The sequence below is a fragment of the Myotis yumanensis genome, unplaced genomic scaffold, assembly GCF_028538775.1.
Source record: "Myotis yumanensis isolate MYYU_CA2020_CCGP unplaced genomic scaffold, mMyoYum1.0.hap1 SCAF_3, whole genome shotgun sequence".
NCBI lineage: Eukaryota > Metazoa > Chordata > Mammalia > Chiroptera > Vespertilionidae > Myotis > Myotis yumanensis.
This window is the reverse complement of record NW_027223754.1, coordinates 114,978,972-115,000,589: the sequence shown is the minus strand read 5'-3', so window position 1 is coordinate 115,000,589 and position 21,618 is coordinate 114,978,972. Positions and strand designations below refer to the sequence as shown.

The 21,618-nt window shown below is 43.1% G+C and overlaps 1 protein-coding gene across 1 annotated transcript in view; it reads right to left on the bottom strand.

Moving 5' to 3' along the window:
* Positions 1 to 20,511, bottom strand: part of FLT1 (fms related receptor tyrosine kinase 1) — a 203,878-nt gene extending 183,367 nt beyond the window's left edge. Inside the window, exons 1-2 of the mRNA XM_070409410.1 lie at positions 20,500 to 20,511; positions 20,025 to 20,376 (exon numbers count right to left, since the gene is read on the bottom strand). Of these exons, the coding sequence (XP_070265511.1) occupies positions 20,025 to 20,088 (64 nt within the window). The 5' untranslated portion in view covers positions 20,089 to 20,376; positions 20,500 to 20,511. The remainder of the gene's footprint in view (positions 1 to 20,024; positions 20,377 to 20,499) is intronic.
* Positions 20,512 to 21,618: the final 1,107 nt, after the last annotated feature.

Below are 21,618 nucleotides of genomic sequence, written 5' to 3'. Positions count from 1 at the left end.
CCCTCACCTTTTTGATTTCTCCAATCTTTAGCCTCAGTATTTATTCTCCCATTTAATATTTTAAGCATATACTAAGAAGAAAAGATTGCTTTCTTTAAGTTTCTAACTTAGGCTGCATAATAAATAAGTAAAAAACTATGTATAGGAGTATGTAATTTCCTATTTATAAACTCCTTTTTATACAAATACTAGAGGCCTGGTGCATAAAAAATCGTGCACTGGGGGGCGGGGGTCCCTCAGCCCAGCCTGTGCCCTCTCACAGTCCGGGAGTCCTCAGGAGATGCCCTACTGATGGCTTAGGCCCGCTCCCCGAAGCCACAGTCTGGCCTCCCTCTGCGGGAGGTGCCCAGACAGGCTGATCAGGGGATGGTGCCGCCCCCCCCATCGCCCCTCCACCGCCGCTGGTCACTACCCCTCCCCCCAATTGCCATTACCTCCCTTTGCCCACTGGCACGCACCTTGGCTGGCCTGGTGCCGCCTGGTTGCTGGCCCCGCACCCCACTGACTGGTCGGTCTGCAGTTCAGTCAATGTGCATATTACGCTTTTATCATATAGTATAAAATCACATTCTATTTGTGTTATCACAGGGAAGTACCAGCTGTGGCGGTAGCTAACCCAGCCCAGGGAGTGAGGAACTTCTCTCAGAAGAATGATATTGAAGGTAAGGTCTGAAGAATGAGTGCGTGTGTGTTTGCAAAAAGGAAACACCAGTGAGTCTTTCTCCTTCAAAGACTTCCAGATTTTCAAAACTGCTAAAACTCATCTTTACTTTTTAAGCAATTGTACCAACTGCCTTTCAAAGTTTCTGGATTCTACAACTCTGCTTTCCTTGACCTCTTTGCTGAGAGGAGAAAGGCCTATTGTCTTCATACATAAATAAATATCTGACTTCACTTGCCACTAGAAAAAAATCCAAAAGTGAACATTTTCTAGAATATATGCCCAGGTCGCATTGTGAAATCACAGAAGAGGCTTGGGATGAAGACACAGCAAGGAGGGTCATAAAAGATGATGGGATGTGATCCATTAGCCAGGACTTAACTTGTTCTCCCTTTTCACTCCTATTCCCAGCCCAAACCTTCTTATTCAAGATGGAAAAACAATGGCAACAACAGTTGCATTACCTAGTATCTTTAGACTGTGTTGGTGTACCTAGAAATTAAAGTTCCCCATAAACTGTCCCTCTTCTGTGCTGTTTGGAAACGTTGATCAGCAAGAGTATCCCACAGCAGGAGGACTCATTAAAGGAAATATCTCCTGGGAACCATTGCTCTGGTGGCTGGGCAGTTTAGATTCTCATTCTGAATCCTGAGTCTAGATTCAATTCAGGAGAACATAGCAACTCAACCAAGGATAAGAAAGGGGTCACTGGAACCAAAGGGTGGCCCAAATGGAAGGAACGGAACATTTCAGATGTGTGGGGAGAATTATCACCAACTCTTGGACATATGTCGCCAACCTCCTTCACCTACACGACTCACACATAGTTTCTTAGAAGGAGAGCTAATGTGGAACCATGACTCCTTCAAAGACCTCTGTGACTCAGTGGGATGGTTAGGATACAGTTTCAATCAGTTCAACCAGCATTTATTGAGTGACTACTATGTACTAGGCACTGTACTGGATTTACAGCTGGAAGATAGATATAAGGCCTTTCAGCCCTGAGCAGCCTCCTAGGACATGAGTCATCTAGAAATGGATTAGATGAATCCCATCTAATATATTAGATGACTTATATAGGAGACTATATACGTCAACAAATAGAGATCACCTTAAATACAAGGCATTTATGCTAATTTCCTGAATGCTAAATGACTTTATGTGGCAAACGCTTTGCATAGGGTATTTTTCATTTATGAGTTTTGGGGACAGGGAATGGGGGAGTGAGTGGTAGACCACTTCTCATCTGTGCATCAACAATGTGTGTCAAATATCCCCTACCACTTAAGAAGTTATAGGTACATTTAGGGTGCTAATAGTGAATAATAATCTAGGAATAAATAGGGGAATTACTCAATCCCAGTGGTTCCCTCCCTCTAGTTTTAGCAGAATTCCCTATGGAGAAGATTTCAAAGCTATAAACATTTCCAAACAACAACAGAGAACAAAAATCCAATCCAGCAGTTGACATTAAGTGGAAAAGAGAGTTAAACAGTGTTTTCCAGAAAGAAAACAGTACCATTAATCATAGTCCAAATGCTTAACAAGGGTTTACATGGCCTTTTAAAATTGTTTGTTTGCAATCTCCTCTAATAGATCCTTGCCTTTCCCTCTGTTTACATATATTTTTGGTGTCTCTAATGCCAACTTAGAAAAAGAAAACAAACATAAAAATCAGTCTATATCTCACTCCTTATAATTTTCATCCAAGGAGTATATCCATTTGACCACTCTCCACTGTTTTTTTTGGAATGAAAGATAAAGAAAAACTCCTCAATAGATGGCAGGATAGGATTTTTCTTAGATTGGGATAAACGTGGCTACATTCTGGTATGGGAAGGTGGCCCTCCAAGTAGTAGATCAAGACAAAAGAAAATGCTTTTTTCTCTTGAATTCTTGCAGGTTTGAATTCCTGAAAGAAATAATCTAAGGAAGAGCAAGAAACCCAAGGAGCAACAACAGGGCAAGAAATGTTTCCATTTCTGACAATAGTAGAAGGGCTGCCAATTAAACAGGGAAATCAAGGCTGTGGCTGTGTCCATCCCAGACAGAAAGTAATGCTGCCAGGAAAATGCTCTAGAATTTGTCCTTTTCTCAGACATAATAGCTTGTCATTCTAAACCAGGAAAACTAGAGTGGCTTTCTTTATTTCCTAGATTTTAACATTCAAGGTATGTATGGTAAATGTTGGTTTTGATTTTATTTGATTTTTAAAATAATCTTCAACCAAGGATATGTTTATTGATTTGAGAGAGAGAGAGAGAAACATCATCAGCTGCTTTCCACACTCCACCTGGGAATCCAACCCTTACCCTAGGTATGTACCCTGACCGCACCATGACAGGAAATCCAACCCTCAACCTAGGTGTGTGGCCTGGTCCAATGAAACCACAACCTTCCTTTGCACAGGACACTCCAACCAAACGAGCCACCTAGCCAGGGCACAGGACACCTTTTTTAAAATCAGAAAGGTGAAGGTTTGTGAATCCTAGTCTGGTCACTCCACAAAGGTGTGTGACACTCAGCAAATCAGCCTGAGCTTCTAGGTTTCAGTGGGGGTAAGGTTAAAAGTGCACATGCTCAGGAGATGCTGGATGGTGTATTCCTGCACCTTCCCCTGGGGTGGTATTAAAGTGGGCCCCTGTCCCAATCTAGGTAGCAAATCCTTCACAGTCAAACACACATCAGGGTCCTTCCTTGTACTCATTTCATTGAGAAAAAGCTCCAAGTCTTTGAGGTTTCTGGGATCTAAAAGGTGCCCAGAGAAATAGACACTGGATTCCTGGGAGCAGCCTGAAAGAGGACAGCCCAGCTTTCTCAGAGGATCTGCATGATGAGGCCTTTTCCAGAATCAAAGTGATGACCAGTCTCAGCGTCCTTTTGCTTTAGTTAGGTTGTTTGTTTGATTTATTCATTTTTTTAATCTTTATTGTTGAAAGTATTACATGTTGCCGAAACCGGTTTGGCTCAGTGGATAGAGCGTCGGCCTGCGGACTGAAGGGTCCCAGGTTTGATTCCGGTCAAGGGCATGTGCCTGGGTTGCGGGCACATCCCCAGTGGGAGATGTGCAGGAGGCAGCTGGTCGATGTTTCTCTCTCATCGATGTTTCTAACTCTCTATCTCTCTCCCTTCCTCGCTGTAAAAAAATCAATAAAATATTTTGGAAAAAAAAAAAGAAAGTATTACATGTGTCCCCTTTTTTCTCCCATTGACCCCTTACAGACTTCCCCCCACCCCCCGGCCCCAGGTCTCCACCACCCTATTGTCTGTGTCCATTGGTTATACATGTATGCATACAAGTTCTTTGGTTGATCTCTTTCCACCCACCCGCACCTTCCCTCTGAGATTGGATAGTCTGTTTCATGCTTCTGTGTCTCTGGATCTATTTTGTTCAGCAGTTTATTTTGTTCATAAGATTCCACATATGAGTGAGATCATATGATACTTGTCTTTCTCTCACTGGCTTAGCATAATACTCTCCAGGTCTATCCATCCTGAATCAAAGGGTAAGATAGCTGTCTTTTTCATTGCTGCAGAGTATTCCATGGTGTAAATGTACTACAGCTTTTTTATCTACTCATCTACTGATGAGAACTTGGGCTGTTTCCAGATCTTAGCTATTATAAATTGTGCTGCTATGAAATAGGGATGCATACATTCTCTCTGATTGGTGTTTCAGGTTTATTAGGATAGATTCCTAGAAGTGGAATCTCTGGGTCAAATGATAGTTCCATGTTTAATTTTTTTGAGGAAATTCCATACTGTTTTCCATAATGGCTGCACCAGTATGCATTCCCACCATCAGCGTACTAGGGTTTTCTTTTCTCCACACCCTTGCCAACACCTGTCATTGTTGATTTGTTGATGGTAGCCATTCTGACAGATGTGAGGTGATACCTCATTGTTGTTTTAATTTGCATCTCTCTGATGATCAGTGGCTTTGAGCATTTTCTCATATGTCCCTTGGCCATTTATATGTCCACTTTGGAGAGTGTCTATTTAGGTCCTTTGCTCATTTTTTAATTGGATTGTTTGTCTTCCTTTTGTAAAGTTGTATGAGTTCCTTATATATTTTGGATATTATCCCTTTATCAGATGTATCATTTCCAAATATGTTCTCCCATACAGTGGGTTCCCTTTTCATTTTGTTGATGGTTTCTTTTGCTGTGCAGATTTTATTTTGATGTAATCCCACTTGTTTGTTTTTTTCCCCTTAGCTTCCTTTGCCCTAGGAGGTGTATCCACAAACATATTGCTATAAGAGATGTGTGAGATTTTGCTGCCTATAGTTTCTTCTAGGATTTTTATGGTTTCATGTCTTATATTTAAGTCTTTTATCCATTTTGAGTTTATTTTTGTATATGGTGTAATTTGGTAGTCTAGTTTTATTCTTTTGCATGTATCTGTTCAATTTTTCCAATACCATTTATTGAAGAGACTGTCTTGATTCCATTGTATGCTCTTGCCTCCTTTGTCAAATATTAATTGAGCATAATGGTATGGATCAATTTCTGGGGTCTCTGTTCTGATTCATTGGTCTATATGCCTATTCTTGGGCCAGTATCAGGCTGTTTTGATTACAGTGGCTTTAGAGTATAACTTGATATCTGGTATTGTGATCCCTCCAACTTTGTTCTTCTTTCTCAAGATTGCTGTAGCTATTTGGGTTCTTTTTTGGTTCTATATAAATTTTGGGGATATTTGTTCTAGATCTGTGAATATGCCATTGGTAATTTAATAGGGATTGCATTGACTCTATAAATTGCTTTGGGAAATTTTAATGATGTTAATTCTACCAATCCATGAATACAGTATATTCTTCCATTTGTTTATATCTTCTTGCATCTCTTTTTTCAACTACATCCTGTAGTTTTATGAGTACAAGTCTTTTACCTACTTGGTTAAGTTTATTTCTAGGTATCTTAATATTTTTGTTGCAATCGTAAATGGGATTGTTTGTTTTGTTTCTCTTTCTGAGAATTCAGTCTTGCTGTGTAAAAATGCTATCGATTTTGGGGTGTTAATATTATATCCTGTTGCATTGCCAAATTCATGTATTAAATCTAGTAGTTTTTTGGTGGAGTCTTTTGGGGTTTTCTATGTACAATATCATGTCATTTGTAAATAATGAAAGTTTTACTTCCTCCTTTCCAATTTGGATGCCTTTTATGTTTTCTTCTTCTCTGAAAGCTGTGGCTAGCACTTACAGTACTATGTTGAATAAAAATGGTGAAAGCTGACATCCCAGTCTTGTTCCTGTTCTTAGGTGAAATGATTTTAGTTTTTGTCCATTGAGTATGATGTTGGCTGTAGGCTTGTCATATATATCACTTATTAAGTTGAGGTATGATCCCACTTTGCTGAGAGTTTTTATAAAAAATGGATATTGGATTTTGTTGAATACCTTTTCTGCATCTATTGGTATGATCATGTGATTTTTATCTTTCAATTTGCTTATGTGATGTATCACACTTATTGATTTGTGAATATTGTACCAGCCTTGCATCCCTGGAATAAATCCCTCTTCGTCATGGGGTATGATCCGACTTACTAATATTTTGTTGAGGAATTTAGCATCTATGTTCATCAGGGATATTGGCTTCTAATTATCTTTCTTTGTAGTTCTTTATCTGGTTTTGGAATTAAGATAATGTTGCCCTCATAAAAAGAGGTTGGAAAAGTTCCTTCTTCTTGGATTTTTTAGAATAGTTTGAGGAGGATAGGTATTAGTTCTTTGAATGTTTGGTAAAAGTCCCCTATGATGCTGTCTGGACCAGAGCTTTTGTTTGCTTGGGGTGGGGGGTGTTATTACTGCTTCTATTTCATCAATTGTTATTGGCATATTCAGGTTTTCTGATTCTTCCTGATTCAGTTTTGGAAGATTGTATTTTTCTAGGAATTTGTCCATTTCATCCACATTGTTCGCTTGTTGACATATAGTTGCTCATAGTATTTTCTTACAATTCTTTGTATTTCTGTGATGTCAGTTGTTACTTCACCACTTTCATTTCTGATTTTAATTATTTGGGTCCTCTCACTTTGTTTCTTAATGAGTCTGGTTAAAGGTTCTTCAATCTTGTTTTTATTTTCAAAGTACCAGCTCTTGGTTTCATTGATCTTTTGTATTGTTTTTGTCACTTATTTCTGCTCTAATCTTCATTATTTCCTCCCTTCTACTTGCTCTGGACTTTTCTTGTTGTTCTCCTTCAAGTTCTTTAAGTCGTAGGGTTAAATAGTTTATCATTAATTTTGTTTTTTAGGTAGGTCTATAGTGCTATGAATTTCCTCTCAGGACTACTTTTGCTGTGTCCCAGAGATTTGGGGTTGTTGTGTGTTCATTTTCATTGGTTTCCAGAAAGTTTTTTGTTTCTTTCTTGATTTCATTGGCAACCCATTCATTGTTTAATAACATGCTATTTAGCCTCCATGTGTTTGAAAAGCTTTTGAGTGTTTTTAGTGTAGTTGATTTTTAATTTCATTCCATTATGATCTGAGAAGATGCTTAATCTCATTTCAATCTTCTTGAATTTCTAGAGACTTGTTTTATGTCCTAACATGTGATCTATCTTTGAGAATGACCCATGTGCATTTGAGAAGAGTGTATATTCTGCAGCTTTGGGGTGAAATGTTCCAGAAATGTCATTTAAATCTGATCCAGTATATCCTTTAGAGTCACTGTTTCCATGTTAATTTTTTGTCTGGAGGATCTATGCAGTGAAGTTAGTGGGGTGTTAAAGTTCCCTACTATGATTGTATTGCTATCAATCTCTCCCTTAAAGTCCTCCAGAAGTGTGTGTGTGTGTGTGTGTGTGTGTGTGTGTGTGTGTATATTTTCTATCTATCTATCTCAGATCCTATATTGGGTGCATATATGTTTACCAGGGTTGTATCCTCTTGTGGATCTATTCTTTTAATATTATGTAGTGACCCTTATTGTCTCTTGTGATGGCCTTCATTTTGAAGTCTATTTAATCAATATAAGTATTGACACCCCAGCTTTTTTTGTTGTTGTTGTTGTTTCCATTTGCATGGGAACATTTTTTCCATTCCTTCACTCTCATCTTGTGTGAATCTTTTATTCTGAGATGGGTCTCTTGTAAACAGGGTCATTTTTCATATCCATTCAGCTACCCTATGTCTTTTGATTGGAGCATTTAATCCATTCACATTTAAGGTTATAATTGATAGGTACTTATTTATTGCCATTTTAATTCTTAATGCCTATGTTTCTCTATTTCTTCCTCTCATTACAGTCTCTTTAGCATTACTTGCAGTGCTGGTTTGGTGGTAACAAATTCTTTTAGTCATTTTATGTCTGGGAAACTATTTATTTCACCATCTATTTTGAATGACAGCCTTGCTAGATATAGTAATCTTGGTTTCAGATCCTTGATTTTCATTACCTTGAATACTTCATGCCATTGCCCTCTGGCCTGGAGGGTTTCTGATGAAAAATCAGCTGACAGCCTTATGGGAGCTCCTTTGTAGGTAACAAATTTGCTTTTCTCTTGCTGCCTTTAAGATTCTTTCTTTGACTTTAATTTTTGGCATTTTAATTATGATGTGTTTGGGCATGGGCCTGTTTGGTTCTTCTTGCTTGGGACTCTCTGAGCCTTCTGAACTTAAGTGACTTTTTCCTTCACCAGGTTAAGGAAGTTTTCTGCCATTATTTCTTCAAACACATTCTCTATCCCTTGCTCACTTTCTTCCCATTCTGGCATTCCTATAGTGTGACTATTGTTACATGTCATGTTGTCCCACAGCTCCCTGAAGCTGTCATTTTGTTTTTTAATTGTTTGTTCTTTTTGGTTCTCTGATTGAGTGATTTTTTTCTACCCTGTCTTCTAATTCACTGATCCAATTCTTGACTTCCCCTAATCTGCTGTGTATTCCTTCCACTATGTTCTTTATTAGTGTTATATCATTCTTCAGAGTTTCTATATCTTTCCTCATGGTGTTGATCATCTTTGCCATTATTATTCTGAACCCTATCTCTGATAAATTTCTTATCTCCATTTCATTTAGTCCTTCTGGAGAATTCTCTTGTTCTTTCATTTGGGGCTTATTTTTTTTTTCCTCTCCGTTATGGCTGCCTGTTTGGGTTTATGACTATGTATTAGGTAGATCTGTTAAGCCCCCAATCTCTAATGCAGGGCAGTGTCAGATGCTGTTTCTGACTGGCTCTGTGTACCCTGTTTGGAGCTATCAGCAATCCATTGCTTATGACTCCTTCTTCTGGGGCTGGGTGCTTTTGGAAAGGACTAAGATGTGTGCCAAGGCCTGCTTTTCCTAGCCTTGGGCCCTAAATTAGATCAGGAAAAGACTCAAAGCCTCCAGAGATCCAGCTCTGCCTGCAGTCTGATTGTATTTAGTCTTGATTAGCCTCAGGCTATCAACCATAGGGTGGGGCAAAAGGTTTTCCAACATGGTAGGGCAATTGCTTCTGCCTGCAGGCTGATTTTTAGTTTTAGTCTCTTAATGGGCCTCAAAAACTCCACAGGGTAAGGTGAAGGGTTTTCCAATAGGGTGGGCAAACTGCCTTCCCTTCAGGCAAATACAACCTGGATAGCAAAGGTCTCCCAGAGAAAGATGTCCTCTGCAAAGTGAGGGAATGACTCAGCATAGAAAACCAGTGTGGCTGCCCTCCAATCTCCAACCCCAGAGCCTCCAATCCTTACTTCTGTTTATACAGCTCCAGTCCATTCTGCCCTCCCTCTGCTGGAGCCCAAGGTGAGTGGCTGTGCAAGCAATTTTGTGCATTGGCCCTTTGAGAAGGTGCCTGCATTTCCAGCTCTCTCTCTCTCTGGCAGATAGCAACCATGCTGCTTTCCACAGCCAGATGTTTTGTGGGCACCTTTCTCAGTTATGGTGCTCTTGGCTGGGGATCTCATCTTGGGGTTTAGACCCCAGAGTTCTCAGTGGGGTCCCCCACAGCTGAGATATCCCTCTGGAACTTTAGTTGTTATTTGTGGTTGCTCGGTCAGCCCTTTTGCGCCTGCATTTTTTTTTTTTTAACCAGTCTCTATGTGGTCACTTTCCATCCTTGGTTATCAGGGTTCTCCCTAGCTAGTCTTCAGTTGGTTTTTCTGTATTTTAGTTGTAATTCCAATTTGGTCCTGGGAGCATGTCAGTGTAGCATCCACGTACTCTGTTGCCATTTTGGAGTCCTTCTGCTTTAGTTTAAAGCCACTTATAGGAGAGCAGTTTGGAACCCCTTAAAAAAATCATGTTCTTAATGCCTTTGAAGATCCTTTTTTGATTTAAGTTTATGGGATGGCACTTGAATACCCCTGATAAAAATAACTGGCATGGTTACAATTCCTTCATGGTGTCAGCCACACACTGAAGTAGAATATCCCAAGGCCACTTTAAACTGGAGTAGCAGAGGCTTCTCATATTCCTTGGAGATGGCACAACTCCAGGGATAAAATGGTTTGGAAAGAAGAGAAAGATGAGCACACTCTTATCCATGCTCATTTCTTTCTCTTCTTGTCATTTAGGCTGGAAGGCGGGGTGAGAGCAGCAAGGTTTGGAGTTTGACCCAGTGAGACTGAAATAATTCAGCCTTACTTACCACTGTGATTAGGAAAAGTATTTAGTGGACCTCAGACTCAGTTTCTTTATACTGAAGAGTACTGTGCTACCTCTTGGGATTGAGTAAGATAAAAAATGTAAATCAAAGTGCCTGACGATCAGGGATCAGTTTCCTCCTTCTCCCTCACCCAAAGCCTACAGCCTCCGCACATCCTCCAGAAGAAGCAGCTCAACCAGAAGCCCTACGAAATAAGCCCCAAGGAGTGCAGAGCTGTCTGCACAAAGAATCTGAACATCAGCTGTCCTCCTTGCTGGTGTCATGGTATTCATAAGAGGTTAGCAGCCCCAACCTGGCATGAACCCTAATCAAAAGACCTCTGAATAGGAAGTGTTTCAATGGACCAGTGTGTCACTCACAGATTCTGTGGAGAAGGGCCAAAGCATTATTCACAATTATTTTCTCAGCCAAACTCCAACCTAATATCGAGACTGAAAGAAAAGACTAAGTACTAAATAGTGGCGTGGTATGGTGTGGTGTGGTAGGTTGTAAAACATGACCAGAATATTGTACAACTCCTCCAACCAAGAGAAGAGCCTATTTCCGCAACCCTTAACTCCAGGTTATGACCAATCATATGGCAAAAGGGGTGGGGTAAAAGTTCCAAAGCCCAAGCCTCAAAAGGCCATGCTGTTCCCACCATCGCCCGCTTGGACTGCCCTGCCTCCACATAGGGAAGCCAGGACAAGACTTCTGAATGGCAAAAGACTGCGTGAAGAGGAAGGCCCAGTGACAGCCAGTATCAAGGTCCCAGCTGAAATGCCAGATGACTACAGCTGCATGAGTGACTCAGGTGAGAACGGACGGAAAACCACCCAGCCGAACGTAGCCTAGATTTCTAACCCACAGACTCATGACAAAGAATGAATTCTTTTTGGCTACTGAGTTTGGGGGCAGCTTGTTGAGTAGCAATAGATGACAGATAGCAAATGCTACCATGACTGAGCCCTGCAAAATCAGTGACTCTGTGGTGCATTTATATTTGAAAATAAAAATGTTTATGTGGATCTCACACAATATGGGGCCTTCAATGCCCTGGAATTACCCCAGGTGCTCTCAGGGAAGGAGAAGCAGCTTGAAAACTCAGTATTTCACAGAAAGGGCCCAGCACCACGGTTCTGCAGAGTAGGAGCCAGCTCTGTCTCCCACCGGGTAGTGACTTTTCTCACCAATGAGGACAGACCTCTGGCACATCACAAGAGCCAGCAGAACTATACTGCTCCAACAGAGAGAAGTTAGCCACCCAAGTGGGGCAACACAGATCCCACAAAAGGAAATATGGGTACATAGGCTCCATTAGAGAGGGAAAGCATCATGAGACTTCAAAGAGCACTGTGCTGTGAAGGGAGGCAGGGTTGCACCAAGGCACATGGGTGCCTGAGACAAGTCAATATATGGCACCTTTCAAAAGGACTCTGTAGACATTTTCCAATATTTATAAAGAGGGAAGACTGAATGCTGTGTGGTGTAAGGCAGAGAAAGAGGGCTATTGTCTAGACCAGTGGTCGGCAACCTGCGGCTCACGAGCCACATGTGGCTCTTCCACAAAATACCGGCTCTTCCACAAAATACCGACTTCTGCACATTGGCCACGAAGTTTCACTGTACGTGCGCACCCACACGTGGTATTTTGTGGAAGAGCTACACTCAACGGGCCAAAGAGCTGCATGTGGCTCGCGAGCTGCAGGTTGCCAACCACTGGTCTAGACCAGCAATTCAGTTCTAGATCCTAACTCTCATGCCCCACTCGGCAATACAGACCCACTTTCCTCAGAAGGCAATTCTACCACAGCTTCTGATGGCATGCCCCAAGCACTTTCTCTTCGTATTCCTTCTGCACACTACTAACAAATACTCTTCCTGGCAGGAATTCTTGTAAATAGTTTCCTCCACCTTGTTATAGGTCTAGTGATGATTCAGTTCCTTTTACAGATTGGCACAGGGCAGGTGCCTCCAGGTGACCAGGCCTCTTAAACCATCCCTATGGCTGGGGCTCTCAAAGTGTGGTCTCTGGATCAGGTGCATCAGCATCGCTTGGAAAGTTGTTAGAAATGCTAGTTATGGGCCCCACTCCAGATCCACTGAATCAAAAACTCTGGGGTTGGACCCAACACTCTAGTGTAGCAAAGTTCTCCAGGTAATTCAGATGCCTGGTAAAATAGGAGTTTCTTTTTTTAAAAATATATTTTATTGATTTCAGAGAAGAAGGGAGAGGGAGAGAGGGATAGAAACATCAATGATGAGAGAGAATTATTGATTGACTGCCTCCTGCGCACCCCACACTGGGAATTTGAGCTTGCAACTTGTGGATGTGCCCTGACCGGGAATCGAACTGAGACCTCCAGGATCATAAGTTGATGCTCAACCACTGAGCCCTGCTGGCTGGGCAAAAATAGGAGTTTCTTAACCTCAGCCACCCACTGGAATCACTTGGGAGTTTTAAAATGACTGATGTCTGGGTCCCACTTGACTAATTGTGATTAAATTGGTCAGGAATGCATCAGGGCAAGAAGGGGTGTTTTTAAAAACTCTGCAGACGATTCTAATGTGGGGACAAGGCTGGAGACCATGACCCTAGAGGGAAGCAAAGGGTTTCATAGACCTTAATGGGCAGAGGAATTTCTTATCAGAGTTTTGTTAAAAGTGGCCTTGAGTTTAAGTGGTTTCATATTTTTATATAATGAAAGCCAAGCTTTTCATTTATACAAGGCCTCTTTTAACAAAAGAACCTGATCATTGTTATACCTTGGCTTGTGTAGACCACATGATGCTTGAAAGGAAATCTATTCACCCTCTAGCTGTTAAATAGAAGAATGGAAGACTAGGCTGAGAAAAATGTGCCTGTAAGCACTGTGATAATCTGTGAAAAGACAAAAGCATTTGCCAAGACTTGGCAATAATGAGATGAGGAAGAATGCAAGGGAAAAACACATTAAATTTCAAGCCAGTAAGAAGAACAAAAATTTTGTTATCAGTTATAGCATGACACCATGAGACAGTGATGCCTCCTTAACAATAGAGATTCTGGAGTACACACCTCGGCTGGTTTTTACCACCAATAAGTTTGTATTAGAAGCAAATGTCTTGTAAAACTTTCATTTTTGGTTAAAACCTATCTAAGTCCATTTTTACTATTTTCTAAAACCATGATCTTGCACCCAGGATTTGGTTAACCATGGCATCTTCAAGACCACACTTCTGTTTACTTTGATTACAGGTCCAAGCTAAGTCTAAGCTTTTGTAAAAAGAGTCTTAAAGAAGGACACATGTGCCCTAGAAGAAGACAGAGCAAAGAACAATGTGGGAGTCAGAAGAGGCTCCTGGTTAACCTAGGTCTAGTCTCTTGGTCACATAGATCAAAGGTCATCAAGGATATTGGTAAAAAGGATTTAGACCCTGACATCAGAGCTAAGAATCCCTTACTGAAATTAGTGCTTCTCAATTAAAAAAGAAAATTACTAAATTTATTTGGTGACATTGGTTAATAAAATTACATGGGTTTCAAGTATACTATTCTATAATACATCATGTGTATATTACATTGTGTGTTACGCACTCCAAGTCAAATCTTCTGTCGCCATATATTTGACTCCTTCTACCCTTTTCTACCCACCCCCACCCCTCTTTTCCTCTGAAAACCGCATACTATTGTCTGTCTATTGTTTTTTTTTTTCTTATTTGTTCACTTGTTGCTTTCAGTTTTATATATATTACACATAAGGGAAATCATATGGTTCTTAACTTACTGCACTGGTTTATTTTGTTTAGCATGATATTCTCAAGATCCATCTACGTTATTTCAAATGGCAGTATTCCATTTTTTTTTTCTGAAGGCTGGGTAGTATTTTCTTAAGGCTGTATATATGGACCACATACATCTTTTTTTTATCCAATCATCTATCAAAGGACACTAAGGTTGTTCCCATGTCTTGGCCAAGTGCATCTCAATTTTTAATGTGCAAACAAAAATCTGGGGACTTTATTAAAATACAGGCTCTAATTCAATTAAGTTTGCAGCAGATGCTAGACCTTGGACCACACCTTGAGAGTGTTTTGGAGTATGTAGTGGACATGTGCAAAGTGTGGGGCTGGGAATGGGAGTGGGGGAAGGGAGGCACAAACTTGAGCCCCAACCATGGGATTTAGATTTTTCAGATCCATGGCTCACACCTCCCTAGTGGGATGATCCTGCCAGGAGCCTGTTTGCATGAATGGTTGAGAAGAAACTATCCTAAAGAAAGAGAAAATCAGGAAGACTAGCCTGGTCTAGTGGCTTGAAATCAAAAGCTACTATTGAAGCAGAGCATTGATGCTGAGTGTGGCCAGGTCTTTGTCTTCAGGTTTGCATTATAGCACCCAAGGACTCAGGGTTGAGTCTATGAGAGGAATAGTAAGTCAAAGCATAAAATATGAGAGCACTGTTATCTCGAAAAATTTGGTAAGACATTGCAAAGTAAAGCTGAATGTTTGACACCTCACCAGAACTTCTGCACAGACTGAAGCAAGGCTTTTAGGGGATCAGAGGCCCCAATGAAGCATCATAACAAAACAGAAGGGATTACAGGGATAAGTATCTCAGAGAGTTGAAGTTCATAGCTGATTTCCTATATCTTAGTCACTCACTACAGAGGATAAATACCATCTATTATGAACAATCCCTGTAAAGAATCTACTGTAACTGAGGCCAAATGGACAGGCTGAAGCACATTCATATATTGGAATAAATTCATATCTGGCCCTGAGAGATTTCTTTGAAATAATGGTGTGGCTAGATCACTCATTCATTGACTCATTCATTCCAAGAAAGCCTCCATGCCAGGTGTCATACTAGGTGCCTGGGATCTAAGGGCAGCTAAGACATGGCCTCTTCTTCTCAAAGGGTAAGGGCACAGCCACATAAACAGAATACTAACACCACCAGGTGAGGACTGGAAGAGGGGCACATAGTGCAACTACATACAGGAGGGTACATGTAGGAATAGGAGAAACCATTCATTCTGTCTGGGCTATGAGAAGACACTCACAGGTTTCTGAGCTGGACTTTGAAGGCAGGGGAGGAGGATATGCGCAGGAAGAAAAAGGGTCTAGCAGACAAACAGCACAAACATGGGGCAATGAATGTGCAAGGCTCATCTAAAAAAGGTGAGCAATTCCTTTGCCTGGGGTAGAGTTTGTATAGCACTGCTCACAAGGAATATCAATTTTCTCTCCAAATCTCTCAGTGTACTACCAAGCAGCCATAATTCCGATATTCTTCATTCAAACTCCAATGGGCTTCAAGAAAATAGATGAAAATTCCATATTAAAAAATGGTTCCAGAATTTAAAAAGAAATGTTAGTGCTTTAATAATGTCAATCAACAAATATTTGAAGAACTGCTATCTGTAGTATGAACATTGGGTTCTGTTCTGCTTCTGCCACTAATCAGCTGTTGACCTTGAAAAAAAAATCACTAAACTACTCTGTGTGTATTTTCTCATCTCTGAAGTGAATAGATTCCGTCTAGGAGGTTCTTTCTCACTCTCCCAATGTATGTGTTCAATGAAACAAGATCAAATCTCTCAAAAACATCAAGGAGAGGAGCAATAATCAAAAATGGCTTCACCAAGACTGATGGGAAATCCCCAGGAATTCTTGACATCCCCCCACATCCGCCCCAGCAGCAATGCAGGAAATTTAGTCCACTATCTCCAGCAGACGCAATGGAACCATTTCCTTAATGAAACCCCCCTGCAGTCCCAGATGCTAAGCCAGAGGCTTTCCTTTCAAGCTCTCCCTCAATTACTCCATTCCTCCCATTTCCTTCCTCTCCCTCAATCTGGTATAAAATCCAGTAATTTAATCAGCAGCATGCACTTTCCAAGCACCCAAGTATGTGAGGAACCACTGGTAATCCTGAAAAGCATGTGGGAGGAGATCTTGTCATTCCAAACCAGCTCATCAGTATGCTAAGGCCAATGAAATGGAATGGATTCTTCTGTTCTAGTAAACTGGTTAAACCCAATGCAACAGATGCTTCTAATGCTTTGAACCATTCCTAATAATATATTTTTACTTAAAAAAAAAAAAAAAGGCCAGGTGTTATTTCAAATGTCCTTCCTCCCCTATCCACAATGACAAATACTCTAAAAAATTACATGTACTTGATATCCAACAAACTCCTGACCCAACTGAACCAAGAATCTGACTAACACCAGCAAGCTTTGCATTTCACACTCAAGTGCCAAGAGAGCTTCCCTCACTGGCTCTCCATTCTTATGCCCATTCACATACACATCTCAACTTGAAGCTCTACAGAAGCTCTACTGCTCTGTTATTTGTTCTTGCTTTGCAGAACTCCCCAAGGCAGAGTAATACCAGCCATAACTTTGCAATAGGTTGGATAACCATCCTCAAGGACATGCCATTTTTTGGTCAATATAAAACCATTTTTTTTGCAACATATCATTTTCAACCTTAATATCCAATGCTTTCAAAGTAGATTTAGAATGTCTCAAGTTTTTGGTAAGGAGAATAAAGTGAATATTTGGTTTGTTCTAAAAACTAATATAAAATAGAAGTTTAGTGTCATCATTGAAATCTAAACTTCTTTTAGAATAAAGTGAGCATTAACAATGATAATATAATAATAATACAAAGAAACGCATATGGGTTTAAAATGACTGGCATCCTTAGAAAAGATAATGTAACTAGAGTTATACATTCTGCTAGTAAAAAAAAAAAAAAGCCCAAGATAATTATTACTACTGGATTGTGCATACTCTAATAGCTTAGCTCCTGCAACCCATTAAAGACCAAGTTAATTGGTGGGTCAGGTGCATTCTACTAAGGAATAAGAAAATACAGTGTGATTATTGATAGCAGGAGAAACCTGTTCATCCTTCCAGCTTCAGCTCTAGTGTCACAGGGTTTACTATCCATTCCTATGCAAATGTAGGTAAGGGGAGGAGAAAAAGAGACACTGTGTTCAGCCTACTTCTTGGCATTGTTCATTGAAATTTAGAGTTGGGAAAGGGTCTTAGAAATAATCTATTCTAACTTCTGAATTTTATATATGAAAATAGAAAAGCCTGTTTCACTTAAGTTTCACTAGAAAAGAAATGGATAGCCTTTTATAGAATTTTCAACAGGGAAAGAAAAACTTCAAATAATAATAAACAAGTAAGGTAAAAATATTGAGGAACTAGAGTAGGTGACTACCTACAGTTCATCTGCAACATGATCCATCAGTTGGAGAACTAGTGGATTGCCAAGTGCTATAAATAAAGTTTTCAATATGCAATTCAGAAAAACACAACCAAAAAGGTGTGGCTGCATAAACCTTGGGGAAAACAACAAAAATTGTTATGTAAAATTAGTTTTATTATGAGATTTATTACATTCAATTTGAGAATGGGTGTTATTTTCAGGTACATTTTGATTTAACTTTATGTTATTAATGTAGACTTCCCTCACAAAATTCACAAGCATTTCCAGTTAGTTACAGCAAATTGTAAATGCTAGTTGCTCAAAAACTCAAGAAACACGGGGCCAGAAAAAAAGGTCTACGGCTTTCATCAAGGGCATGGTGACTTAGAAGTAAGATAAGGAGACTGTGTGTGGAGTAAAGGAGGGCTGGTATCCTTTGAAGAGGAAGACACTGCAATACAGAGTATGTACTTGAAAGTATCTGAATTATTGGCTTTTTTTTTTTTATTTCCCAGGATATTTGGAAGAAGGTAAATACACTTTGTGGGAGGGGGGGGATGCATTATCTTTTTGTATTACTGAGCATCTGGTTATTTTATCCTTCAAAGCACACCTGCATATCATTCACCCACAGTAATAATCACTGGTGAATACACAAAGGATATATAACAAGTGAAGGTGAGCAGACCCAGCTCATGATGGGTGCAAGTGGACTCCTGATACATCCACTGGGCAGAAACTTGGACCCCTTCTGGGCCGTCTTCCCAGACTGCAGCCCCTCCGTTCAGTTGGAAAGTCCTGATTTGGTCTAGAAGCAGGTAGCAACTGTTTCTCTGTTAATCAGCCGGAGAAGCCTGTGGTCTGGGAAGGCAGGCTTCGCAATTACAAACCCCAATAGCTCCTTAAACTGGCAGGTAAAGGGTTCTCACCTTGCCAGTATTTTGTCTTTCTTTCTTCCTACAACACATGTAAATTTTTTAAAAACCACAAACGAGTTCCAAGATTCCTGCCTCCTTCTAAGTAAAATAATATCTAAGAGAAATCACAAGAGGATCATCTTAGGTTTCTGCCAACCTTCCACGGATCTAAGTGGTCCCTAATCACAAAGAGAACTATACTTCACTGGTTGACCACAGTTTTGAAACAAAAATAAAGATATATGTGTGCAAAGCAGAAGTCAATTAAATATATATTCTTCCCTCCATTTTTTGGACTTACAGTAATTACCTAGATTTACCTTTACATAATAGATAGACTGCAGTAAGTTATTTAGATGCTCTAATAAGCAATTGTTTTTTAAAAAGCGACTTTTCAAAACGAAAAAAATGCATTTTCGAATTCGAACAGCAATATTTCATTTCAATCGTTATTTTAGCAACTTTTTCCAACTTACAACGCGGTTCTCGGACATTAGGACTGGGCCGTGCCCTCGGGTTGTTCACCAATCTAATTGGAACTATAGCTTGTTATTTAGAAACTGACGGTCTAATTCGTCTTTCTACTGAGAAAATATTTAACTGTTACAGCTTTGGGGTTTAACAAGCATTTTTTTTAAACAAAATATGCCCAACTGTACTGACTTTCCTTCCCTGAATCATTGCAGTAACTTATTTGATGTTACTGTCTTTTGTCCCGTTGGTCTGAAACCGCCGGGCAGAGACGGGATCCATTCGCTAAATCCCCTCGGGTTTGACGCCTCCTTGGGGCGGCCTCCACTCTAACCGCGGTGTGACCTCCTAGCCCCGACCATTCAGCCTCCAGTTTCTCTTAACACCCGGCAAAGGGTTGGATAGCACCAATCGCTCAAACCGCATCTTTTGGTCCAAACCATCCGCCCTTTCTTCGTTTGGAATTTAAAGGCTAGGCTTGCAATTCCGAAACGTAACGGTAATTGGGTTCTGGACTGCCCTCGCCGGCGCCCGGCGACCTTGGCGGGACCGGTGGAAGGCCCCCTTCTCCTCCCGTGGCTGCGCGCAGCGCGCTCCAGTCCGCGGTCCGGGACCCGCCAGAGGAGTGGGCGCTTGAGGAACGTTGCGTGGACAGTCCTAAGCGGGCCCTTAGTGGGATGAAGGATACCAGCTCTTGCCATCTCCGGGGACCTGTTTGCTCCCGGCAAGCACACCACCCCCTGCAAGCGGGCTCTCCTCCTTCCTTTTCGAGGCGCGAGGTCGTGGCCAGTGCCACCATCGCCACCGCGGGGCTCAGCCCAGCCCCCGGGCGGCCTCGCGGGCGCTCGTGGAGCCGCGGCGCCGGACTCCGGGGGCTCCTCTGACCGGCTGCCTGGGAACAGGTCTGAGTGTCCGGCAGGTCCCCGACCCCGGAGCCAGGCAGAGCGGGTCCGAGACTCCAGCCGCCGAGGGCAGCCTCAGTGCCATCCAGGGTGGCGATGCCCGCGGGCCCCTCCGGCTGCTCTTCTAGGCGCGCGCCTTGACCCCGCGGAGGAGGAAGGAGTGAGACTCCTTTCTCACCCCGGCGCGCGGAGTGAGTCTCCCGTCCCAGTTCCCGCGGGGGCGCGCCTCCCCGCGTGTCCCCCGCCCCTGGGTGTGCCCCCCGACTCCCATCGCGGCCGCGGCCGCGCCTAACCTGTGAGCAGCAGTCCGCCGAGCAGCGCGCACAGCAGGACCCCGGTGTCCCAGCAGGAGACCATGGTGAGAGCGACGTGGCCTGCCCGCCTGGTGCCCGCGCTCCTGGCGGGGACTGACCCAGCCGCCGGGCTTGTCTTCTCGCTCTCCGCCGCCGCCGGCCCCGCACTCCGTTCCCGCGCCCCGAGCGCCCCGCTCTGCGGCTCCAGTCAGGGAGACGCCACTGGTCGGGTAATCCTCGCAGCCCTGCGTCCTTGGCGGCGGCGCTGCAGTCCGGGAGCCGCTCCAAGCCCAGCCGCCGGGGAAGAGCCTCGAGAAGTGTCCGTCCGGCGCGCTCTGAGCCTCTAGCGGACCTCGATGGAGAGGAGCCGAGGGCTAGGGCCGCTTATAACCTTTCCCCAGCCCACTTCCTACCCCGGCACCTCCTTCCAGTGACGTCAAGGGGTCCCCCACCCGTCACCCTCCTCCCCACCTACCCTCTTCCTCCGGGACCTCGTTCCCTACGGCTGCGGACGGGGCGGGGGCGCCGGGGGCGGGGGCGGGGGCAGAGCGCGGGCGTGCGGGGTGGCACGGGCGGCTGGATCCGGAGCGCGGTCGGGGCAGGTTCTGGGTCCCGTTCCCGGCCCTCTAACCCGCGTGCCCTCCTCCTTCCTTAGAGCTCAGGAAATCTCGGCAGGCTCCCTCCACCCGGCTTACTCAGCCCCGGGGACCGCCCGAAGCCGGTGAGGGCACAGGACTGGAGCGTCACCGCACACCCCCAGGCGCACAAAGTCCGATCCACGGAAAGCTGGCCGCGGTGTCCATGGCACCCAGGAGTGACGCTCAGTCCGGCTCCCTCTCCTCCCTTGCTCTTCCCACCTAATCCATCCGCCGCCCCTGCGTCCCTCCCCCCCCCCCTCCCCCCCGCCCCAGAGCTCCCTGAATGTCCTCACACGTCAGAAGATGCCGGACACCTTCAGCACCCAGGACTGGACCGGGACAGCCCGAGGGCATCGGCCGCTTGCCTGGCACCTTTGGGAGGACTGCGTCACTAGAGAGTGCAATGCGTCGGTGTCTTTTTTGGCCGCCGTTGCACCCGCCCAAGATATTTCCTAAACCCTCCGCTTCCTATAAGCAAAACAAGGAATAACATCACGATACCTTTTTAAAAGCTGAGGAGTGAAACTGCAACTTGTAAAGGCCGGGGTCATGAACTTTATTTCCTAAATGCTCAGGAGGGGGGGGAGAAAAAACAACAAAAAACTTTCTGATGGCAGCTGGCTACGGAAGATGAGTGACTGCTGCTTTTCGAGCAAAACCCGGTGAAATTACCTTGAGGCACTAGGTCATTTGTGGTGGCGCTCATTCCACGTTGTTCCTCAATTTTGTTCCCATTGCCTCACCGGCTGAAGCATCCTCGGCTGCGCGGAGCAGTCCAGTCGTGTCCCGGTAAACACCCGCGCTTTGAAAAATAGTTCTATTGGAACCTGCCAAATGGTCCTGAGAAAAGGAACTGCGATGGCTCCAGAACCCGGCCAGCGACTCTTCCTGAAGGACCGGACTACCACCCCGCCTGGGAAAGTTGGGCAACAAGAACTTGCCACACCTCTGGGCGG